We start from the raw sequence: 27,073 nt of genomic DNA on the forward strand, positions 1-27,073 counted from the left end.
AGCCGCCCAGCGCGAAAGGAATTGTAGCCTGCCCAGGAATGGCACTGCACACATGGAGAGTTGACGCAGCAAGATGACGCAAGAAAAAGAAACAGATTCCCATGCCGCTGACAACAACAGAAGCAGACAAAAAGAAGAACATGCAGCAAATGGACACAGAGAACAGACAACTTGGGCCAGGGGGGAGGGGAGATAAATAAATCTTAAAAAAATAAATCTTAAAAAAAAAATAGCTAACAGTTACAGATAGCTTATATATCAGACACTGTACTGAGTGCATTACATATATTATTTCATTTAATCCTTTCAACAATTCAATGAGGTAAGTAAATTATTCCTCATTTTACTGATAAGGAGACTGAGGCTCAAGTTAAGCAACTTGCCAAAGATTATAAATTGACGAGTCAGGATTTTAACTAAGGTACCCACCTTGAGATCCTGTTTAAAGATCATTAGTATACAAACAAGAGTAATAGATTAGCAGTAAGAAATTCAATCTATATTATAGTCCTTCTATCAACACTTCCTTGGAGAGAAGAGAAATTTCTTGCTGATCTTTATATCCCCTAAAATGCATAGCTTAGTACCTTACTCAATGTTAGTCCGCATCAAATGTTCGCTGAATCAAATTAAAATCATAAACAAATTAGATTTCATTGCCCTCATCTGTAAAATGGAGATAATGTGAACTGCATAGTCTACCCTCAGTGGTTCTCAAAGTACGGATCCTGGAGTTGGGAACTCTCTCAGAACTACTGAATCAGAGATTAGTGTTTTAACAAGCCCTCCAGAAGATTTTCATGCATGCTAAGTTTGAGAACCACTGGTCTACCTTACAGGATAATTATGAGAATCAAACGAGTTCAATAACGTGAAACACCCCTAAAAATGAATGGGACTATCAATATCGTTATTACTAAAAGAATAAATTATGTCACTTGGAAAAAAGTAGTGATCATGCTAAATTCAGATAAAAATGAACATCAGAAATGACATAGCAAGTCCGCTCAATGAGAAAATAGATATTCACCAAATAGTGTGGGAAAACTGGATATCCACATGCAAAAGAATGAATATGAACTCCTACCTCCTACCATATAGAAAAAATAACTCAAAATGGATCAAAGATATAACTATCAAAAGTAAAATTATAAAACCCCAGAAGAAAACATAAGGGAATATCTTCAGGACCTTGTACTAGGCAATGGATTCTTAGATTTTTACATCAAAAGACAAGCAACAAAAGAAAAAATAGATATATTGGGTATCAACAAAATTAAAAATGGTTGCGGAGCAGATGTAGCTCAAGTGGTTGAGTGTCTCCTTCCCATGTATGAGGTCCTGGGTTCAATCCCCAGTACCTCCTAAAAACCAAAACAAACAATTAAAACAACTGTCACTGGGAAGCAAATGCAACTCAGAGGTTGAGCTCCTGCTTCCCACGTGTGAGGTCCTGGGTTCAATTCCTAGTATCTCATTAAAAAAATAAAAATTATTGTGCATCAAAGGATACTAAGAGAGTGAAAAGTCAAAGTACAGAATGGGAGAAAATATTTGGAAACCATATATCTGTAAAGGGTTTATTATTCAGAAATATATAAAGAACTACAACTCACCAACAAAAAGACAAATAACCCAATTCAAAAATGAGTCATGGTCTTGAATAGACATTTTTCCAAAGACCATGTATAAATGACCAATAAACACATGAAAAGATGTTTATCATCATCAGGTATTTGGGAAATACAAATCAAAACCACAGATACCACTTCACACTCACTAGAATGTCTATTATTAAGAAAATGGAAAATAACAAGTGTAAGCAAAGATACAGAGAAAACACGTATTGGAGAGGATGTGGAGAAACAGAATACTCATTCATTGTTGTAGGAATGTAAAATGGTGCAGCCACTGTGGAATATAGTTTGGTGGTTCCTCAGAAAGTAAAGTACAGAAATGACCACATGACTTGGCAATCCTACAACTAAGCATATACCCCAAATAATTGAGAGCAGGGACTTGGACAGGTATGTGTAGACCAATGTTCATAGTAGTATTATGCACAATAGCCCAAAATGAAACAACCCAAATGTCAACCAACAAAAGAAAAGATAAACAAAATTCAGTATATGCTTATAATGGGATATTACTAGGCTGTAAAAAGAAGTGAAGTTCTGATATATGCTACAACATGGACGAATCTTGAAGACATTGTATTAAGCGAAATATGCCAGACAAAAACGACAAATACTGTATGATTTCATTTATGTGGAATAACCAGAATATGCAAATTCAAGGAGACAGAAAGAAGATTACAGGGTAGCAGGGGTGGGGATGAGGGTGGGGAAGGGCATTAATGCTTAACGGGTACAGAGTTTCTGTTTGGGATGATGGACAAGTTTTGGTAATGAATGGTGGTGATGGTACCACAGCATTTTTGTATGAATTGTATACTTAAAAGTAAAGTGGGAAATATTATATTGTTTATATGTTATCACAATAAAAGTTTTTTAAAAAGGGAAGTGAAACAGATCACAAAATACTTTTTAAGTACAATATTATTTTCTAGATTTTGGCTAACAGACAGCCTTCATGAATCCCAAGAAAGATGACTATGATCCATAAAGCTGTATCTAGAAATACGCTAATTCTGTCATGCGGTGGAATTCAACACAGAAATCTGATGTGCTGCACCAAGATTCTTACCTGACCAGTGTCCAGTGGAGATGCCAGATCTGTCTGTGCATGTCTCACTCACAGGTCTAAACACAGTCTCCCATCCACCAGTAGCATAACGCCAATTCTGAGATTCTAAGATGAGTGTTCGCTGGGTGCCATATGCAATCATGAAACAGTAGACCACATGATGGAGTTGACAGCCATAGCCACAGCCTTTGTTGATATTACATACTAGCTTCTTGGCTTTGCTGCAATCCTTGGGATTCTGGGAGCAAAGAAGAGAAAAAGTGTGAAGATAAGTCAACTTATTTTTACAGGGAACAAGTGCCAAAAGTCATATAACAAGCCAAGGCTGATCCAGTATATTGCTTATTAGTCAAAGAATACAGCTTTAAGGATTCAGTTTCAAAGAATTCAATGAAAATTTTATGTGTATACTTAGGGATATGGCAGTGAAAAAGAACAGTTACTTTGGAAACTTCACTGAACATATGAGAAATTAAGCAGTTACATTTTAAGTTACTCATTCACTTCTCTATCACTCAGAACATGCATATGTGATAACTTCCAAACTTAAAATGGCATATACTTAGATCTTTATCAAAGAAGTAAAAACAGTTAATTTATTATATAGCAGCACTTCAGCATTCTGAGCTTACGTTCCCTAAAGAAACTCAAATTATCTCAAAGGAAAAAGTACAATTTACCCATTATCTCCATCAGTCTACACAGTTCTACATATCACAGACAAAATCTACTATTTTATCATAAAATAAAAGCCACTGAATAAAAGGACATTTGCGTTCAGCAATCACAAAATACCAGTATGGGACATTTTTTGTTTGTTTGAAAAACCAACCTTGATGATACATACTGGCAATTTTCATAATCATATATAGGACATGCTCTATGTTGACTATCTTAAGACTATCATGCCAACTTGCAATCAAGACATCCATTTCTCCATTTGTATAATCTGCCATTAAGCCAGCAAATGGTTTAAACACTTAATGTTATCTAGCAGTAGATGCAATGGGGTTAGCTAACGTGGGAAATTTTTTTCCCCACTCTAAAATGTCAATTCTGCTTTAGGCATATGAGCTATTGTTAAATATCCTTAGGCATTTTAATATAAAACTGTTTTGATATGGACTCTTTGGCCTGAGAAGTTTACCAAAGTATCTTGTCTGCAAGGGAAAACAGATGAGTATCACTATGAACAGAGTATTCTCCTATATGGCAAGACACAAGTTAAATAGTTGTCAATTTATAAGAGGCGTGACTAAAGCAGTCACCTGCGGTCACCCCTCGGGCTGAAGTGTGGTTTGCTGGCCTGGCAGGGGAGCGGCCGCGGTAGGCCTAATTCCGCTGCCCCCATAATAGGGTGGTTGGTCGGGCCCACCGCCACCCCTGAAGGAAGCTCGGCATGGGCGCAGAGTGCCCTCGGGTCTCCCCTTCTCGGCAGCCATGCTTCCGCGGCCGCCCCTCCTCCCAGATGGCGCCACCCGATGCCTTGTGGGGCGGCACCCTTCTTCCTTCTCCCTGCGCAGGCGCAGGGCAGAAAATTCCAGTCTGCCCTTTTCCCCTCCCCCGACAGCAGCAACAGCCAGGTGTGGGCGGAAAAATCCAGCCTGCCCTTTTCCCCTCCCCCGACAGCAGCAACAGCCAGGTGTGGGTGGAAAAATCCAGCCCGCCCTTTTCCCTTCCCCCGACAGCAGCAACAGCCAGGCGTGGGCAGGAAACTCAAGTCTGCCCTCCACCCCAGCAACAGCAGCCACCAATCCCTAAACCCTGCCCCTTCCCCCAGCAACAGCGACAGCCAATCCCTAACCACCACCCCTCCCCCGTCCAGTACCGCCCACTGACCTTTCACCGGCAACCAATCAGAACAGGGTGTGGCTTCGACCAATCAGCCTTCCCCAGCCCCTATAAAACTGTTGCCTCTCCCTCAGTAAAGTGGACTTGCGTGTTTACCTTGTCTCCGCGGTAGTTCTTCTGCCGTGCGCCCTCCAGTCCTGAGAGCCCCCGACAGGGGCCTGGCCTCCCCAGTTCGTCGCCTGCTTCTCCGGGCGACCCCTTCGTCGCCTGCTTCTCCAGGCGACCCCTTCATCGCCGGCTTCTCCAGGCGACCCCTTCGTCGCCGGCTTCGCCGGGCGACCCCGTCAGCCGAACCGCGCAACCCCTTGTGAGACCGATCCCTCGTCTGCTGCCGGACCGACCCCTCGTCCCAAGTGGGACCGACCCTTCGTCCCAAGCGGGACTGACCCCTCGTCCAGAGCTGGACCGACCCCTCGTCCGCAGCCAGACCCCACCTCTACCGACCGAGCAAACCGTCGCAGTCACCAAACCCAAATCTCAAACTATGTTACAGAGAAAACATCTGCCCTGTCAAACAGAGCCCTAGAAAGAAAAGCTATGATGATGAGGTTGTAAATTGATTCTGAGAGGAAATCTTGGGAAAGAATACAAAACAGTTACCTTAGAAGCAGTAATTTTCACATTCAGTTGGGTCAACAGCAGGTTGCTCTTGTTTTTAATCAAATCAGAAAGTATATCATCCAGAATCTTATGTAGGGAGGGAGTTGTGGGAAGATAGCAGATAAGGAAGCTCAAGGTATCCGTTCTTCTACCAGAACAATTGTTAAATAAACAGGAACTGAATGAATCAACTATTTTAAAACTATGGAGTCCAGTAGAGCACTGTACAGCATCAAGGGAATAGCAAGAGGAAGAGACTGGTAAATTACAGTAAATACCAGTAAACTGTCCTCTCCATCCCCATCCTTGGCAGTGGCATCTGGTGGTTGGCACTGCTTCTTGGTACCAGGAAAGGACATAAAAATCCACATCCCCAGAAATAAGGTAAGAGGGAGGGTTACAGCTGATCATTGTTTTTGATTAGCTACTTCAGACGGCTGGGGTCCAGGTCTGAGGGTAGCCATTGTCCCAACCACCCTGGGAAAAGGTGGTAGAGGAAATGTAAAGACGGTATGCTTCCTCAGAGTTACAGAAGACAGTTAAAGGATGCAATGAGCCGGGGCCTATTCAAGAAAGTGAAACATTGAGGTATTTCTGGAGCCTACAGGGCCCCAGCTTCATCCCTTCCACAAGGCAGTTTGGAGTGGGCTGATGCTTCTTTGTGGGTCTCTGGCCTTGTTCCAATTGGGAAAGACTGACTTGGGAAACTCCTCTCCAGCATGGCCTACCTCCCAGAATCTGCCCTCCAGGTAAAGAAGCATGAGACAATGAAACAAATAAGAAATACTTGAGGCTGACAGCCTACTTCAACTCCTGCAGTGTTAGACCTGAGAGAGGGAGACCAGTTTCCAGAGAGGTAGAAGGGACATTCAAACTCCTGGTAAACAGGAGAACTCCTAAGGCCACCAGTAAGCATATGCCTAGGAACGACAAAGGCCCAGAAAAGAAAGGGAGGACTCTGTGGTTTGCATTCACCTTGGATAGACCTTCCTGATAGGAGGGCTGAACTTTGATGGAGAGAACCACCCAACATAAAGCCAACTGCAAAGATGTTGAAGGATGTTTTTGCTAAAATTTGCTTGAGTTTGTTAGCTGACACTCAAGAAAATTTGAGTGTAGCAATACCAGCTTGCTACAAACTCAAGAAGCAGACACCTTCTGGAATAAACCTCAGAGTAAACAATTTTAAAATGTTAAAATGTACAATATGCAACAAAAGATTACAATAAAAACAAAGAAACAGGAAAGAAGGGCATCCAAAGGAAGAGGATAAAAACTCAGAACACATCAATGAAGAAGACCAGACTGTCAATATATCAAAGACTTAAAATGTAAAAAAAAGCTTCATTATGCTCAAAGAGATGAAGGAAAATACAGGCAAAGAACTAAAGGATACTGAAAAACAATAAATAAACAATATGAGACTCTAAAGAGAAATACATTTTAAAAAGGAGCCAAACAAAACTATAAGAGTTGAAGACCACAGTAACTGAAATGAAAAGTGTGGGATGTTATTGACAGGGGACACATGGTTGGCAGGGAGTTCTACAGGGCATATATCCAGGGTACATAAAAATGTTTGGATATTTTCATAGTGGATAAAGTTAAAAACAACAACTGAGGGAGTGCTGAGTCCCTAGCCAGGGGAGCTCTATCACAGTCCCTAAAGGAACAGCAACAATCCCCCAAGTGCAACAGCAAAGACCAAAAAAGAAGGAAGGTCCAAAAATGAGCCCTTGATACTAATGACTATGCTTGTAAGCCTGAACACCTGAAATAAGAACAAGGCCTAGAGCTGCAGGGTGCCTAAGAGTTACCTCCTGAGAGCCTCCATGTTGTTCAAATGTGGCCAGTCTCGAAGTCAAACTCAGCATGCAAAGGCATTGCCTTCCCCCCAGTGTGGGACATGACTCCTAGGGATGAGCCTCCCTGGTGCCAAGGGATTACTACCAAGTACCAGCTAATGATGTAACTAGAAAATGACCTTGAATAAAAGGGTCAACTCGGACCAGCAGAATATCTCAGTCTACATATAATACCAGGAGTTAAAAATGCTTTTTGACCTGAACAAAAGGGGGAAATGGAAAGGACAAATGAGTTTATATGGCTGTGAGTCTCCAAAAGAGCCGGGAGGGGTTGCCGTTATGCACACCTGAGCAGAGTCCCCAGAGACAGATAAAGTAGATACAACCCCAGGTATTGGTTCTGCTGAGGGCTACAGAGACCCACAGGTTCTATGGTCATGGCAGATGGAGTTCAGTGCCATGTCAGTTAGCCTACTTTGGACTTTGTGTTTCTGTGTGATGGCGCTGGACTTAGATGTGATCTTTGTCCACAAGTCTCTCCTGTTACTTTTACCGGCATTATAGTTGGTGCTGGGGTTTAGTGTATACCCAGGGGACCTGAATCTCTGGACTGACCATGTGGTAGCCAGGCCCTGAGCCTCAACAGACTTGCTACTCCTACACTCTGGTTTATTGGACTTACCCCATTCATCTAACATGAGGGTGAAGAAGGTCAACCACCACACCAGGGAGCCAAGAGTGCCTACAACTGAAAGCAGGAGAATTGCATTCCGCATCCATGTGGAATCTAAGCTGCCTTTTGATATAGATGTGGAGTGGACACAACCATTCTAAGGTCCACAGGATGGAGGAATAGAGTATGGATTAAAGTGGACTTAATGATATTTTATTCATGAACTACTGTGATTAGTAATCGAAGAAAATGTGGCATTTGTGTGGAGAAAGTGGCCATGGCGGCTGCAGGGGGTAGGGAGTGGGAGGAAGAGATGTGATGTGATGTGTGGGGCATTTTCGGGACTTGGAAATGTCCTGGGTGGTGCTGCGGGGACAGTTACTGGACATTGTATGTCCTCCCATGGCCCACTGGGTGGACTGTGGGAGAGTGTGGGCTATGATGTGGATCACTGACCATGAGATGCAATGTTGCTCAGAGATGTATTCACCAAATGCAATGAATGTCTCATGATGATGGAGGTTGTTGTTATGGGGGGAGGAGTGGGGTGAGGGGGGTGGGGAGTATATGGGACCTCATATTTTTTAAATTTAACATTAAAAAAATAAAGACAAAAAATATGTACCATTAAAACTTTGACAAAAATAAATAAAGAGCATTGTCAAAAAAAAAAAAAAAGGAATGAAGTTAGAGGATTCTCACTTCCTGATGTTAAAGCATATTACTAGCTACAATGGTAAAAACAGTATGGTACCGGAATAAAGATAAACATATTGAACAATGAATGGAATTAATAACTCAGAAATAGACCTTCACATCTACAGTTAAATGATTTCTGACAAAGTTAGTCAAGCCAACCCAGCTGGGCTAGAACAGTCTATTCAACAAATGGTGCTAGGAGAACTGGACAGCCCTAGTTATTAAGGAAATGTAGATGAAAATTAAAATGAGATATCATTTCATACTTTATAGAATGGCTATTTAAAAAAAAAAACAGAAAACTACAAGTGCTGGAAAGGATGTGGAGAAATAGTAACACTCCTCACTCTTGGTGAGAATGTAGAATAGTGCACCTCTGTGGAAGACAGATGGGTGGTTCCTCAGGAAGCTAAATACAGAACTGCCATATGATCCAGCAATCCCTCTACTAGGATTATATCCAGAAGAACTGAAAAACATGATGCAGATATATGCACACCAATGTTCACAGCAGCATTATTCATAATTGCTAAAACCTGGAACAAGCCAAAGTGTCCATCAACATGAAGAATGGATAAACAGAAGGTGTTATATACATACAGTGGAATACTATTCAGCTGTAATAAGAAATTAAATAGGAATGCTTATGAAAACATGGATGAACTTTGAGGACATTATTTTGAGTGAATTAAGCCAGACACAATTGGACAAATAACAGAGCTTATAAGAATGAAAGATACAATAAGTGAGATTAAAAATACAACCGAGGCATACAGCAATAGATTTGAAATCATAGAAGAAAGCATTTGTGATGTAGAGACAGAAAAGCTGAGATTGAAAAGAGAGAACAAGAGAAAGATAAAAGAAGGAGAAAAAATGAGCTGGGGTTCAGGGAACTGAATGATAGCACAAAGCATACCAATATAGGTGTTATGGGAATGCCAAAAGGAGAAGAGAAGGGTAATGGGACAGAAAAAGTATTTGAGGAAATAATGGCTGAAAATTTCCCAACTCATGAAGACATGGATATATGTGTCCAGGGAAGCACCCCCTACTCCAATCAGGATATTTCCAAATAGAACTATTCCAAGACACATAATATGTATAATGCCAGACACCAAAGAAAAAGAGAAAATTCTGAAAGCAGCAAGGGAGAAGAGAAACATCACATAAAAGGGACATCCAGTAAGACTTAGTATGGAATTCTCTTCAGAAACCATGGAGGTGAGAATGCAATGGTATGATATAATTAAGGGATTGAAAGAGAAAACCACCAACCAAGAATTCTTTTTCAAATAGGATGGTAAGTTTAAAATATTCTTAGATAACCAGAAACTAAGAGAGTTTGTGAAAAAGAATCCAGCTCTGGAGAAAACAGTAAAGGAAGTTCTGCATCTAGAAAAGAAAAAACAGGAGAGAGAGGCTTGGATGAGAGTAGAGAAGTGAATACTATCAGAAAGGATAACCAAAGGGTAAAAAAGACAGACAAAAATAAGACATGACATATATAAGCCAAAGGATAAAATAGATGAAGTATGCAAAAGTAAGAACATTGAATGTTAATGGATTAAACTCTCCAATCAAAAGACAATGGCTGAAAGAATGGATAAAAAAACATAAGCCATCCATATGCTATCTGCAGGAGACTCACCTTATACCCAAGGATGCAAACAGACCGAAGAGAAAGGTTGGAAAAAGACATTCCATGGAAACAGTAACCAAAAGAGAGCAGGGGTAGCTATACTAGTGCAGGACAAAACAGACTTTAAATGAAAAAAAGTGGTAAATGATAGAGAAAGCCATATATTCATAAAAGGAGCAATTCACCAGGAAGGAGTTACAGTCATAATATCTATGCACCTAACCTGGGTGCCCCAAATTACATGAGACAAACTCTAGCCAAACTGAAAGGAGAAATAGACATCTTTACAATAATATTTGAAGACTTCAAAATACCACTAACATCAAGAGATAGAGCAACTAAACAGAAGATGAACAACAAAACAGAACTTAAACAATATGATAAATGAGCTGGAAGTGGCAGACATATAGAACACTATACCCCAAATCAGCAGGTTATACATTCTTCTCAAACACTCACAGATATTTCTCCTGAGAAGACCATATGTTGGGTCACAAAATAGCTCTCAATAGATTTAAAAAGACTAAAGTTATACAAAGCACCTTCTCTGATCATCAGGGAATGAAGCTGGAAATCAATAATAGGCAGGAAAGGAAAATTTTGCAAATACATGGAAGTTAAACAACACACTCTAAACAATTAGTGGGGCAAAGAAGAAATTGCAAGAGAAATTAGATATTTTGAGATTAATGAAAATAAGAACAACTTATCAAAACTTACAGGATACAGAGAAGGCAGTGCTGAGAGGGAAATTTAGGCTCTAAACATACATGTTAAAAAAGAAAAGAGCTATAATCAAAGACCTAACTGAACACTTGGAGAACTAGAAAAAAAAACAAAAACAAAAAAGCCCCAGCAAACTAATCCAAAGGCAAGGAGTAAGAAAGAAATAGGAAAGATTAGAACAGAAATAAATGAAATTGAGAGCTACAACAAAAACAAAACCATAAAAAAAAATCAAGAAAACCAAAAGCTTGATTCTTTGCGAAGATCAATAAAATTGACAAACCCTTAACTAGACTAACAAAGAAAAAAAAAGAGAGAGAAAATGAAAAGAAATAAAATCAGGAATGAAAGGGCAGCATTATGACTGGCTCCACATAAATAAAAAGGATAAGAGGATATTATGAAAAATTATATGCCAAAAAATCACACAAATCTATGAAATAGACAAACTCCCAGAAATTTATTGACTATACAAGAAATACTGGAACTCAACAAACCAATCACAAGTAAAGAGATTGAATCAGCCATTAAAAGTCTTCCAACACAGAAAAGTCCTGGACCAGATGGCTTCACAGGTGAACTCTACCTAACATTTGAAGAAGTATTAACACCAATCCTATTTAAACTCTTCCAAAAAAATTGAAAAGGAGGGGAAATTACCCCACACATTTGAGAAAGCCAACAACAGCCTAATAACAAAGCCAGATAAAGATAATACAAGAAAAGAGGGAAGTGGACTTTGCCCCGTGGATAGGGCGTCCGTCTACCACATGGGAGGTCTGCGGTTCAAACCCCAGGCCTCCTTGACTGGTGTGGAGCTGGCCCACACACAGTGCTGACGCACGAGAGGAGGGTCGTGCCACGCTGGGATGTCCCCTGCATAGGGGAGCCCCACACGCAAGGAGTGCGCCCCGTAAGGAGAGCCACCTGGCGCAAAAGAAAATTCAGCCTGCCCAGGAATGGCACTGCACACCCGGAGAGCTGACATAACAAGATGACGCAACAAAAAGAAACACAGATTCCCATGCTGCTGACAACAACAGAAGTGGACAAAGAAGAACACGCAGCAAATAGACACAGAGAACAGACAACTGGGGGGGGGGGAAGGGGAGAGAAATAAATAAATAAATCTTTAAAAAAAAAAGAAAGTTACAGACCAATTTCTCTTATGAATAAAGATGCAAAAATCCTCAACAAAATACTTCTAAACTGAATCCAAGAGCACACGGAAAGAATTATACACTGTGGTAAAGTGCAACTTATTCCTGGTATGCAAGACTGATTCAACATAATAAAATCAATTAATGTAATATACCACATTAACAAATGGAAGGGGAAAACCCACATGATCTTGATCAGTGCAGAAATGTATTTGACAAAATCCAGCATCCTTTCTTGATAAAAAACACTTTGAAAGATAGGAATAGAAGGAAACTTCCTTAACATGATAAAGGGCCTGTATGAAAATCTCACAGCCAACACCATACTCAATGGAGAGAAGTTGAGAGCTTTCCCTCTATGATCGGCAACAATACCAGGTTGCCCACTGTTACCACTGTATTCAACATTGTGCTAGAAGTTCTAGCTAAAGCAATTAGGCAAGAAAAATAAATAAAAGGCATCTAAGTTGGAAAAGAGTAAGTGAAACTCCATTTGCAAATGACCTGAACCTATATTTAGAAAATTCTGAAATATCTATGACAAAGCTATTAGCACTAATAATGAGTTCAAGCAAAGTGGCAGCAACAAAGAGACTAAAATATCGGGGAATTAAGTCAACATTGTTTTCCAATCAAATACTAGAACTGCTGATTGTTTTTACTTGAGACTCTAAACTTATAACAGATTCCTAAGGCAATAAACAATCTGACTCCAGTAGAGAAAGCATATCAGACAGAAAGAAACAAAAGAAAGTGATGTTTATATGGGAATGGGAGAGAGCTATACCATTAAATTTCTTTTCAATATCATAAAAGAATCCTGGAATAAATAATATTCTCAAGATGATTCATATTCTTATTACTGACTCAGTAGCTTATCAAGTAAATGGATAAAGAATATAGATATTTGTCAGATTTTTCATGTTTTATAAGAAATACAGTACTAGAAAATCTCTAAATTTAATAGGAAAGAAAAATAATACAACCTTCATGAATTTTCAATAAACATTTTCTTTTAGAACAGTTTTATATGTCAGAGTTATTGCAAGCATAGTACCAAGTTTCCATATAATTCACATCCAATTTTCCCTATTATCAATTTCTTACTTTAGAGAGGGAACATAATAATTGGGGGGAAAAAAGAGTGTAAGAGAATATAATTGACCTTTATTTTGGAAGTTATAGATTTTTTTATTTAAAAGAAGCCTCACACCTGCATTTAAGAAAAGCATATCTATTGTGTGTTCTAAGAGAGGAGTTTAATTAGAATCCAGTGCTTTGCGTGGAAGAGCTGAGACTTAAGAGAAAGAAGAGGCAATTTATTAAATCTGGATTAATTCAAGAAGCTTAATGTGCCTCAAATCAAGCTGAAGAGATAATATATTAATTCTTTTTATTATGAGACAGGTAACATGGTAAAAGGAAAAGTAATCCATTATGCATAGTTCTGTAATAAGAAAGGTCTACATAAACAAGGTAATTAATGGAAAGCTTCAAGGCAGAAAGTTAGCAACAAGAGAAAAGGAAAGGAATGACTGGAACGATAAAAGTAAATGAAACACTGAAGAAGCTCAGAACCACAGTCCAATTTTTTTTTACCATAATAATTTGAAGAATCTTGTTCATGAAAGATGCAGAAAAAGGCAAAGAGATGGTGAAAAGTAGAAAAAGTATACGTGTTCCTAACATAAGATTAGGTTTGCCAGAATAAATATCTAGAAAAAACAAATAAGTAATTCTAAGGTAAATAGAAAGGATTTAATTTAAAAAAAAAAACAAAAAAAAAACCACACACACACACACAAAGGAACAACTCTTTGGGATAGACAGGAAACTTACAGGATACCCCTAATCTGAGTTGTCTTTCTTAACTACCATAATTTTTTAAGAACAAAGGGTTACAGAGTAATCTTGTATTTCTTATAATAAATATAAGGAAATTTATAGTTGTGTGTGTGTGTGTACATATAACCTACAAATTTCTTATTAACAAACTTGTTACTACTAATCCTGGTTCTATACTTTGCCTTTCTCTGCAAACGGCTTGATGGTGTGTCTTATCCATCAGCAAGGTTATATAGAAAGGCCTTGTTACTAAAAGAAGCTTTACTTTAATCATGCCAACACTTTAATAGGGTAACTATTTCTGATCATAAAATATCTGCTTTTCAATTGCCTCTAATTTGCCTAACACCTTTTTCTGTATTTCTCTATCAGTTACACAAGAATGCAAGGAGTTTGCTTAGCTTTATATTGTGATTCTCAATAATCCTTCCTTTCCTCCCCTTTCTTTGGCATTCCTTTCACTCACCACTCACCAAACATACACACAAACATACACACACACACTCACACACACTCACTCATTCTCTAACTCTATATGATATGCTCCCAGCAAAGTGAGGCTAGGAAGCATTTATTTAGGAGTGGAAGATGAGGAAATATAAATTGAAAATAACCCTCATAAGTACCCTGGGGGAGAGTCTCACTCATCTCTTGCTCCTCCTATTTTGAGCAAGAACAGGTGAATTTCTGTTCATTTACTGAACACCTAATACATGCAACGAAACTTGGGAGATGCAATCCAATAGAATAAGAAGTTATATTTGCAAATAACTACAACAGTAGACAACTTAAATGTTTTAAGATTGTGATAAAAAAAGGCAACTAAGGAAAGGATTGTTAATAAAATTGCATTTAAGCTAAACTTTGAAGGGCATAATTTGTTATGTTTATGAAAGGCTAAGTGAATGTACATTTTAAAATGTATTTAATAGTTATATTGTAAAGATTACTTGTGAGAAGCAAAGACTTCATAATTTTTATTCATAATATGAGATTACTCATATATGGTATCTTCTTAAAGTCAGACTCACCAATAGGCGATATATTCTAGCTCCTTGCAATGATGATAACTTACCAAGTTTTAGAAGTAGGAGGTAACTTACCAAGTTTTAGAAATATGAGGTAAATCTGTCAAAATTACTTGAGGCAACATGCTTCAGTGAGAGAGCTCTTGATAGAGAGATTTAGATACAATTTCATTCCAATTCAGGGTCTGCTATAATCTCAATTATGTGATTCTGCTCAATTTGTTCTTTTAAAATTGAGAAAAAGATTTCACAACCTCTCCCTGCTAACTCACCCTTCCTTCTCAGAGATACCATGAAGGTAAATGTGATTGTACATGACCAAAGATAATTCAAATACACCATCTCATTTATCCTCATAATCTCAGTTACACAGTAACGCTCATAACCTCATTATTTCATACAGGTTAAATGCTATACTTTTGCATTTGAGGCTGCAAGGTAGCCCAGACATGGGCCCTTATAGATTCACATTGTTATAATACATTTTACAGTTATAATTCAGCCCCAAAGTTATCACCACAGGACATATAAATCAAGAAACAAAGAATGAAGATATAATAATAGGGGCCTTCTGTATTCAGTTCCCTTTTTATTTTCTTCAGTTATTTTTGTACACAATCTGAGGTATTTGTGTAACACTGTACGTTTTCAAGGATGACCTTGTATCAACAGAACTGCAAGTTATATTTGCTCTCACTGTCCTGTAAATCAACATTGGGAAATATTATTGAATAAAAATGTTTGCTAAACAAGATGTTATATAAAGGAAACCGGCATCTCTTAGAAATAAATGATTACTAATTCAGTAAAGGGACCATCATTTGCTGAACTATTTTAGCCTTTTTTTACTTTGATTAAAATCTGAAAGTATTTACCATTGGACATACTTCAAATTTAGAACTCAGCTTAATTCCTGCTTTGCTGAAAAAGAATAATTTTGAACCAACTAATGAACTACAGTAATTATCATATTATTTAAGTATTCCCAGGATTTAGGTATTTCCACTGCCTCTACTTAGTAAACATTTTGTGAATGAACGAGGTAGTACTGCCAAATAGTAATGATTCTCTGGCTTTTAAATTAAATCACAGATAAAATTTTGGTGTTGCCTATTTAGAAAGATTTTCCAAACACATAAATAAAAGCCTCTTTAAAGTGTACAATTTCCAGTAACAATGTAATTTCCCTCACATATCTGCCCAGAGTTACTGACAAAAATATTGCAGAAAAATGCTAAATAAAAAACAAATACTTAATATAAACTGGACATAGTATCTCCAGAGATCTCTTGCAAAGAGTAAATGTTCAATAATTATTAGCTCAACTACACTGCATCTATGGAGACAAAGAGGGTCATGATTTTTAAAACATGAAATAATAATAATACTTGAACTCTTTATTCAGATACTCAACAGATGCTTACTTTAAAATCAGCTAAATCTACCAGAACTTCTAAGAAAGGTCCTGACTCAGATAGTGAGGAAAGGCCATGGATGACCATGTGCATAACACAGTGGTTAAGAGATTGGTTTTTGAGTCAGATAGAACTGGGTTGAAATACTGCCTCTGGCATTTACTAACTGTGTAATCTTGAGAAGTTACATAACTGTACTGAACATCAGTTCCCTATGTTTAAAATAACGTGCATACCACTTATTTCATAGTGTTATGTTAATGAAAGCATGAGATGATGTTGAATACCCAGTAATGTTCATTAAGTTATCAATATTATTAATATTATATTTAAGAGAAAGATTATAACTTGAGCATCCCTAACATTATGTAGGTTGGGATTGTGGTTTATGACTCAAGCCTGCATGTACCCTCACATAATCTATAAATTGAATAATCAGAAGCTGACATTAAAGATTTACTAGAAATAAAATAGATATGAGATGATTTCCCCTAGAATTAATTTTAACCTCCTCTATCTGGAAGAATTTGTTTATATTGAGACAATATTTAAAACATTAAATATGTCTCTAATATAGTCTTGGAGACAAAAGCTTGCTTACCTCTTTTATATACCTCAGTCCTCCTTAAGTTGGTGAGAGTTTAGATGGGTGGGAAGGCAAAGAGAGAGATGCCTAGAGTACAAGGTAGTCACTTTGATTATACACTTAAGTATTACACAATTACTTCGTTATTTAATGAGTGATAGACACTAGGTTTAACACTTGTTTAAAATGCAGGGGTATATCCATTCCACCTAGGTAAAGTAAGTTACATTTTATTATGTTTTTTTTTTAATCCCCCTCCCCACCTTGTGGCTTTTTGTGTGCTGTCTGCTCTCTGTGTCCATTCGCTGTGCGCTCTTCTGTGTTTTTGCTTGTCTCCCTTTTTGTTGTTGTTGTTGTTATTGTTGCGTCACCTTGCTGAGTCGGCGCTCTGCAGCGTCAGGAGACCGGGCCGCCCTCCACAGTATGCCGGCAAGCCTGCCTTCACAGGGGTAGCCTGGGACGCCAACCCAGGACCTCCCATATGGTAGATGGGAGCCCAACTGCTTGCACCACAGCTGCTTCCCTATTATGGTATTTGTTTTAATCACAAAACTAAACAGTTTTTAAATTTGTTTGTTTAAAAAGATTTATAACATCTAGCTTTGTGTTGGTAATGAAGATTCATAATAGTGTGGTGAAAGCAATTCAATTGTATTGGAAACAATATGATTTTATTTTTCTAAAATTATTTTCAAGACCAAAGCAGAAAAGGTAATGAAGCAAATTAAAATGTGGTAATTAAAATGAAGACTCTGGGCATAGTTAATAACCATGAAAGAAGTCAGAAAGCATTCTCATTTTTAAAGCAAAGACTGGAAATTATTGTCTTGTAACATATTAAGCAAGAATATTTGCAAAGCAAATTTAAGATATTATCAAGGTATTCTTTCCACCCTGCTAGCAAAGAACAATCTGTGGCAAGTAGCAAGGGCAACAAATTAACTTAGACCCAACTAGGCTACCAAGTACTTTGGAAAATCAATTTCCTTGTGAGTATTTTGTAAAATTTAAGTATGGAAACTTAATGGAGAAAAGATACCAAGATATATAGTTTATAGGCTATTATCCTAATAGACTGCAGCAAAGACAAATTGCCACTTTACAGTTATAGAGGAGGAAAGCTTATCATGGTTAAGTAAAGCAACAACTGGCTTATGTTAAGTATAGTTTTAAAACTTAGGCTCTTTGCCTAAGAAACTCTACTGAATGCTTTAAAAACATTTTTAAGAAGACGGAAATTCTATGAATCCAGTAGAAAGCAAAAAACAAACGTGGGGCATTTCATCTAGTGAGGGTTCAAGACAGTTTTCAGTCATCCCTGCATATTTCCTCTAGAAACCCCCCATCTCAGATCCAAGAGACCTGTATATGAGAATGACCTAGGTAATATTTTCTGCCACCTTAAGCACCACAAAGGAAAGGCAGAGGATAAAAGAAATGCATTGTCTTGATTCTTTCATTTAAGAACACAGTATGAACAAAATCCCCTCCAAAGATATATAGGAAGAAAAGTTTAGTTACATCAGGAGCCAGAGTTTGCCAATCCTACATAAATGCACAGAAGACATTTCTCAACTACCTTCAACTTTTCTCAGTAAATTTATGCTACTCGATCCCAGGTTTCAGAACCTGCTTAACTGGTGAAGTTAACAATAACATGCTAATGAAATTAAGGCTGAATTTCAGAAAGGTTCTGTATCATCATTTTACTTAATAGGATTCATTACTTAATAGGATTCATTTTACTTAAACTGAAACAAAGGGGAAGGATATGGCAGCTATTCTTAAAACAAAAATAATAAAACAGGGTGGATAAGAAGGAAGAAGAAAGGGAAGGAAGCTGGTGAATAGTCTTATTTTATAGGATCAAAAAATGAAGCAGATAACAGATAAAAAGTGAAACAATGGTTGACAGTTTGTCCTGGGCTTATAAAGCAAAGGGTGCCACTGATTTTTTTCTTTTCTTTTTTTAAATTTTTATAAGCCAAGTAACTTGCACTGGTTTTGCTAGGTTTTTTTTCATTCCGCAACGTGCCATTCTTCTGGGTAGTACTAATTCTCATTGCACTTTGTATTCACTGCTTTTAAATCAAACCACCAGCAATAATTAAACCAGAAATTAAATCTGGCTTCCTCTTCTCCTGGATAGAGGCTTTGTCCCATCTCTCCATGCAGCCAACCATACACAAGAATTCACTATCACCTGACCATAAGTTTCTTTGGAATCCCAAGTTTTTGGTATTTTTTCCTTAATTAAAAAAAAAAAAAGCATAAAAAGATCTCTTAAGGGCTATCCCTTTCATAGTCACATTCTTCCCCAAAGTTTATCCTTGGCAATCATTGCTCTCTATCACCCAAATTTTGACGTTTTGAGAGTGTTATAGAAATGGTTCGGACAATATTTAATCTTTTGAGACTGGTTTTTTGTCACTTAGCATAATATTTTGGAGATCCACCCAAGGTTTTTTGTGTATCAGTAGTTTATTCCTTTTTATTTTTATGTCATTTTTATTTTTATTTTATTGCCTTTTTTAAAAAGATACATAGATCATAAAAAATATTACATTAAAAAAAATGAGGTTCCCATATACCACACACCCCATCCCACTTCTCCCACATCAACAACCTCTTTCATCAGTGTGACACATTCATTGCATTTGGTGAATACATTTTGGAGCACTGCTGCACCACATGCATTATAGTTTACATTGTACTTTACACTCTCCCCCAGTACATTCAGAGGGTTATGGTAGGATATATAATTTCCAGCATGTCCCTGCAATATTATTCATAAAGGACAGTTAGGTTGTTTCCAGTATTTGGTCATTACAAATTAAGTATTAAATTAAGCTATGTAAATGAGTGCACAGGTTTTTATGTGGACATTAGTTTTCATGTCTCCAGGACTTATAGAGACCACTGGGTCATACGGCAAGTGTATGGTTAACTTTATAAGATAAACTGCAAAAGAGTTTTCCAGAATGGCTGTACCATTTTACATATAAGAGAATTGATGCTCCACATTCTCGATGTTTTTAAGTTCAGCCATTCTGATAGGTCTGTACTTATATTTCATCATGTCTTTAAGTTGCATTTCCCTGATAACTAATGTTATTGAACATCTTTTCATGTGCTTATTTGCCATCCAAATATCCTTTTAGGTAAACCGCCTATTCAACACTTTCCCCACTTTCTAATTGTATTGTTTCCTATGGCTAAGAGAGTTCTTTATACATTCTGAATAGAAGTCCTTTTCAGATATGTGATTTGCAAAAATTTTTCCCCAGTCTATGGCTTGTCTTTTCATCCTATTAACAAGCTCATTTACAGAAAGTTTTAAATTTTGATAAAGTTGAATTTTTTTTCTTTTATGGATCTTTCTTTTGTTGTAAAAAATTTTTTGCCTGGGTCACAAAATTGATTCCAGTGTTTTCTTCTAAAAGATTTACAGTTTTATGTGTCACATTTATGTGATGCATTTTGAGTTAATTTTATATAAAGTATGAGGTTTAGGTCATGGTTTACTTTTTAGTCTATGGGGTTGTTGCAACTGTTCCAACATCATTTATTGAAAAGACTATTCATCCTCTATTCAAGTGCTTTTGCACCTTCATAAAAAATCAGCTGGGGCACTATATACCCCAAATAATTGAAAATTGGTACTCAAATACACATATATGCACATTCATAGCAGCACTATTCACAGTAGTCAAAGAAGTGGAAAGAGCTCAAATTTCCATCAACAAATGAATGGATAAACAAATTGTGGTATAAACACACAAAGGACTATTGTTCAGCCTTAAAAAGGAATGCAGTACTGATACATGCCGTAAATTACTACATTAAATAAGAGTGATGACATCAAACATCCTTGCCTTATTCCAGAATTTAGTGGGAAAGCATTTGATCTTTCACCATTAAGTATGATGTTACCACTACATCATTTGTAGATGATCTTTATAAGACTGATGATCAGATGGCCTTCTATTCCTAGTTTGGTGAGAGTTTTGTCATAAATGAATGTTGGATTTTACTGCACTAGGTGATGATAACACTTTTCTTCTTTAAACTGTTAAAATGGTAGATTATATTGACTATATTGATTATATTGACTGGTTTTTTAATAAACAGCTTTGCATTCTTGGAATAAACCCCACTTTTTCGTGGTTTAGTATCAATTTTTAATAAACATGTTCTGGAATCAATTTGTTAATATATTTTTGAGGATTTCTGAGACCATGCTCATGAGGGAAAGTAGTTGTAATTTTTTATTTTTATTTTTTTAAAAGATACATAGATCACAGAAAATGTTACATTAAAAAATATAAGAGGTTCCCATATACCCCACTCCCTGCATATCCCACTTCTCCCACATCAACAACTTCTTTCATTAGTGTGGTACATTTACTGCATTTAATGAATACATTTTGGAGCACTGCTACACAGCACGGATTAGAGTTTACACTCTCTCCCAGTCCATTCAGTGGCTTATGGTAGGATATATAATGTCCTGCATCTGTCCCTGCAATATCATTCAGGACAACTCTTAAGTCCTGAAAATGCCCCTATATCATACCTCTTTTTCCCCTCTTCCTGCCTTCAGCAACTCCTGTGGCCACCATCTCCACATCAATAATACAATTTCTTCCATCGCTAGAGTCACAATAACTCTATAGTAGAATATCAGCAAATCCACTCTAACCCATATTTTATTCCTCCATGCTGAGGACCCTGGGATGGCGAGGCCCATTCCATCTCTAAATTGAGAGGAGGCTTAGATCCCACATGGCTGATGGATGGGATTCTCCTGCTTGCAGTTGTAGACTCTCTCGGTTCCTTGGTGTGGTGGCTGACCATCCTCACCTCCTTGTTAGCTGACCAGATAAGTCCAATGAACTGGAGAGTAAGTGCTGCAACTCTGTTGAGGCTCAGGGCCCAGCTGGCACATGGACAGTCCAGAGATTCAAGTCTCCTGGGCATACACCAACCCAAGCACCAATCACAGGTTCAGTAAAAGTGACAGAAGAGGCAAATGTAGAGAAGTCACATCTGAGTCCAACTCCATCAACTCAGGAGCACAAATTCCAAAGTAGGGCCCACTGGCAAGGCACTGAACTCCAGAGCCATCTGCCATGACTGTAAGACCTTGGTGTCTCCATAGCCCTCAGGAGCATCACTACCTGGGGTTGTATCTACTTTGGTTGTTTCTGAGATCCTGTTGCGATGTGCATAAGCGCGACCCCTCAGATGAGCTCCCGACTCATTTTGAAGTCTTTTAGCCATATAAACTCATCTGTCTTTACCATTTTCCCCTTTTATTCAAGGTGTTTTTCTAGTTACATCACCAGCCAGTGCTTGGTAGTAATCCCTTGACGCCAGGGAGGCTCATCCCTGGTAGTCATGTCCCATGTTGGGGGGAAGGTAATGCATTTATATGCTGGGTTTGGCTTAGAGAGTGGCCACATTTGAACAACATGGAGGCTCTCTTAGGAGACAACTCTTAGGTACCCTGCAGCTCTAGGCCAAGTTGAAATTTCATGCACACAGGCTCACAAGCATAGTCATCAGTATCAAGGGCCCACAATGAGATACTATCTTACACCCATTAGACTGGCAGCTATTAAAAAAACAGAGGACTACAAGTTTTGGAGAGGATATGGAGGAATGGGAACCCTCGTCCACTGCTGGTGGGAATGTAGAAGGATTCAGTCATTGTGGAGGACAGTTGGGCAGTTCCTCAAAAAACTAGCTCTAGATTTGCCATATGACCCAGCAATTCCACTGCTGGGTGTATACCCAGAATTGAAAACAAGGACATGAACACTAATGGTCAGAGTGGCATTATTCACTATTGTCAAAAGTTGGAATCAACCCAAATGCCCATCAAAAGATGAATGGATAAACAAAATGTGGTATACACATACAATGGAATACTACTCAGCTGTAAGAAGGAATACAGTACTAACACACGGGATAACATGGATGAATCTTGAGGCCCTTGTGTTGACTGAAGCAAGCCAGGCATTGAAGGACAAATACTACATGACCTCTCTGATATGAGTTAAACAAATCAACCTGTCTAGGAGAGGTAAAGACTGGAAGAGAGGCTTACAAGAAATAGGTGGGGGAGAAAGGGAAAGGTTTTGAGCCAAAGCCCACACAGGCAAAATCTATGATAAAGTGGAGGTGTGCAGTTAAGAGATAGGACAGTGGTATAGGGATACTATTGAGTTGGACTTTGCAGGCTTGAGGGGGGTTAGGGTTGGGAGGATGGGTCAGATGGTCCATGGAATTGGGGGAAGGGTTTGGGGGGAGCAGGTGAACACGAGAGTTTGTCAGATACATGGCTGAAACTATAATGTTGAAAAAACTCTTTAGAAAATATAATAAGGAAGGGTTACTAGTTTAAGGTGTTTGACGGGGTGCATCTGGCACAGGGTGTACCTGAGACAGGATTCTAGGGAGTGTGTGAGTGCTAATCTTGTCATAGTGTGTTATATCAGTAGGTGGAGACCCATACAATGAGTGGGCAGGTGTTGTACCCCCATCCTGGGGAGTCCTGATGTTCTCTAACAGAGGGGAGGCTGTCTCTTGAGAGCATCGGTGGTTTCCAATGGGGAAGGACAGACTAGTGTGTCAAGCCCTCAGCACTGTTGCAAGTATCTATGAATTCTGTCCTTCAAGCAGTAAAGCTTGGGTATCACTGTGGGCCCTGAGGGGAGGGGGAAAGAGGAATAGAGTAGATGGAAGAGGAGGTCATTGGGGGGCAATGGAAGTGTTCTGTATGATACAGGCCATGTTAAATTTCACCAAAAATTTATAAATGTGTATAGTCTAAAATGTAAACCATAATGTAACAAAAAATTTATAAAAGTGTACAGTCTAAAATGTAAATCATAACGTAAACCATGGTTGGTAGCTATGTTTCAATATTTATACCTCCGTTATAGCAAATGTAACATCCACATGTAAAAAGATTGCTGCTGGGGAAGGAGGAAGTGGGGGAGGATGTTGGGTATGTGAGAGTCCCCTATATTCTACATGTGACTTTACTGTGACCTAAAACTTTTTGAAGACATAATAAAAATAAAAAAGATTTAAGATACTGAAGAAGAAATGGAAGAGATTGCCTTGCCACTGCACATACAGGACAACACCTATTACAGTGATGAATGGCAAAATGTCAAAAAAATTTCTTTTTGATATTTTTCATTTTTTTAATACCCCAATTTACTTTTTAGTTTAGTTTTTCTAGATTATTATGTATTTTATTTCTAATCTCTAAACCTATCATTACTATTTCATTTCCCTATTAACTGCACTTGGCAATATATTAGGGTTCATTTTTTAAGACGTTTTGGATCACGGCGGGGTTTAACTATGGCAGGAGAGGCACATTGGTGTGGGGTGTCATTGCTGGGGGATGCATAGTTGGGAGGGAGTTCGCTAGGACATGCATATAGGGTACACAGATACTTTTGGGGGGTATTGACATAGTGGGTAGAGTTTCACACAATAACTGAGGGAGTGCTGAGTTCCCATCCTGGGGAGCTCTGTTGTATCCCCCAATGAACAGCAACAATCCCCCAAATGCAAGGGCAAAGACCAGTGAAGAAGGATGGTCCAATGATGGGCCTTTGATACTGTAGTTGTCTTTTATTGTACTATCTTTGTCTGGTTTTGATATCAGGTTAATGCTGGTCTCATAAAATGAGTTGGAAAGTGTTCCCTTCTATTATTTGGAAGAGATTGTGTAGAATTGGTGTTACTTATTTTTCAAATGTTTGGGAGAAATATTAATTTTCTGTTGCTATGTTATATAAAATTATTCTATTGTTATGTAAAATTAACACAATAATTTGGGTAAAAAGATTAGCATTATTAGTTGCCTAAAACAACACATATTTATTAGAATCTAATTGTTTCTGTGGTTCAGAAGTCCAGACACGGCTTTACAGGGTCCTCTGCTTAGGGTCTCACAAAGCTCCAGTGAAAGTGTTGGCCACATTGTTTTCACCTGGAGGTTTAAATGGGGAAGAACCAACCATATTGCTGGCAGAATTCATTTCCTTGCACCTATGGAACCAAGGTCCCTGGCCCCATGCTGGCTATCAAGCAGAGGTGCTACCAGCTGCTAGAGGTTGCCCTCAGCTCCTTGCCATCTGTGTTTCCCAGCATAGCTGCTCATTTCACCATCAGTAAGAAAAGTTTCTAGAGTGAGTCTGCTAGCAAGATGGAATCCTTATATAATATAACATAATCATAAGAGGGACATACCATCACCTTTGCCACATCCTACTGAATAGAAGCAAGTCACAGGTCATACCCAAAGGGAGATAATTACCCAAACACATGAATACCAGGCAAGGATCACGACATATATAGGTATAGAGTGGAGGTGGCATTGTGATACAAACATCTCCTATGGCACCCAGCAAGGTAAGCTGGAGATCATGAGAAGTGGAGGAATCAGTTCTCAATGAGGTCTATTCAAAATAGAAGTTCTCGGGAAACGGACTTTGGCCCAGTGGTTAGGGCGTTCGTCTACCATATGGGAGGTCCGCGGTTCAAACCCCGGGCCTCCTTGACCCATGTGGAGCTGGCCATGCACAGTGCTGATGCGCGCAAGGAGTGCCGTGCCACGCAAGGGTGTCCCCCACGTGGGGGAGCCCCACGCACAAGGAGTGCGCCCGTGAGGAGAGCCGCCCAGCGTGAAAAAGAAAGAGCAGCCTGCCCAGGAATGGCGCCGCCCACACTTCCCGTGCCGCTGACGACAACAGAAGCGGACAAAGAAACAAGACGCAGCAAATAGACACCAAGAACAGACAACCAGGGGAGGGGGGAAAATTAAATAAATAAAATAAATCTTTAAAAAAAAAAAACAAAAAAAAAAAACAAAATAGAAGTTCTCTTTTGTCATTAATATCTCCAAAAAATGCAGTGTATGCAATTAAAAATATAACAGAAAGTATGTACCACACTTTCCATACTTTTTTTGAGATGCATATGAAATAGAATTTATCCACATTCCTATGTTTGTAGGGCACAAGTTTTTAAGCAGCACTACTAACATACCATATATCTGTATGAGAAGTTGCAAATTTCATGCATCAAAATATCAATAATTTTTTAGAAATCCTTTTTGATCAATAATGATGAAGTAAAGAATTATTCACAGGCACATGTGTATATATATATATATATATGTTTGTGTATGTGCAGTTTTTGTATGTCAGTTATAGCACAATAAAACTGTAAAAAGGGGAAAAGAAAATGAACTAAATATAAGAGAAACTACTGCCACACAATGAAAAAACTATCTTGGAGTTTTTAAGTTATTAGTAAGCCTTGATTTTTGTGTAAAACATCTAGATTTTGTTTGTTTCAAATTCCTTCCTGTAATCAATTTAGGCTGTTTTTTTATTCATTCATTCAAAAATATTTATGGAACAATTATGAATATGCAAGCACTGTTCCACGTTCTGGAGCACAGAGTATTTTGGTGGAAAAATGTTCAAAGCTGAATGCAGTGCTTTATCAATAAGAGATTATAGACACCATCAACTATTCTTCAAAGTTCTAGCCTTCAAATTATCTAAGGTGAGGAAGCAGATGTGGCTCAAGAGACTGGGCTCCCATCTACCATACAGAGAGAGCAGGTTTGGTCCCTGGTGAAAGTGAGCTGGCCCGCATAGAGCAGAGCTGGCCCTGTGTGGCAAGCTGACACAACAAAATGCTGCAACAAAAAAGAGACAAAGAGGAAGGACAATGAGAGACACAACAGACCAGGGAGCTGAAGTGGCTCAAGAGATTGAGTGCCTCTCTCCCACGTAGGAGGTCTGAGATTCAGTTCCCAGTACCTCCTAAAGAGAAGACAGGTGGACACAGGAGAATGCGCAGCGAGTGGAGACAGAGAGCAGACGCAAGTGCAGGTGGCAAGGGAGAGGGGGATAAGTAAAATAAAATAAAATAAAATAAAATAAAATAAATCTTTTTAAAAAAATTAAACAAGGTATACACAAGTAAAAACTACTGACATCTACTTTTTGTATGATGCCCAACAAAACTGAAGTTCAAATTATCATCATCTATGAAATGAAGACATTAAGCAACAATTCCATTAAAAGTACGTTTCAAAATATTTAACTTTGTGCTTTGTTAAGAATGTTAAATAGTTAAGAGAAATAGAAACTGTTAGTTGGATTAATGAAACAAACAAAAAAATCTGTATGATAATCTGAATTTTTCTTAGAGTAAAATTGACTGTTATTTACCCTCTGCTTTTTCACTTAAGATGATGCCTATTACTCCCTTCTTTTCTTCTTAGATCCATTGAT

At 38.2% G+C, this 27,073-nt stretch overlaps 1 protein-coding gene across 7 annotated transcripts in view; it reads right to left on the minus strand.

Annotated features, from left to right (window-relative positions):
- The window catches only part of FUT8 (fucosyltransferase 8), a 334,871-nt gene that overhangs the window by 72,996 nt on the left and 234,802 nt on the right, over nucleotides 1–27,073 (minus strand). For all 7 annotated transcript variants that reach the window (XM_058293266.1, XM_071213869.1, XM_071213870.1 and 4 more), the window contains one exon: nucleotides 2,707–2,944. In XM_058293266.1, coding sequence (XP_058149249.1) covers nucleotides 2,707–2,944 — 238 coding nt within the window. The remainder of the gene's footprint in view (nucleotides 1–2,706; nucleotides 2,945–27,073) is intronic.

This window comes from Dasypus novemcinctus, chromosome 3 (assembly GCF_030445035.2).
Source record: "Dasypus novemcinctus isolate mDasNov1 chromosome 3, mDasNov1.1.hap2, whole genome shotgun sequence".
Lineage (NCBI taxonomy): Eukaryota > Metazoa > Chordata > Mammalia > Cingulata > Dasypodidae > Dasypus > Dasypus novemcinctus.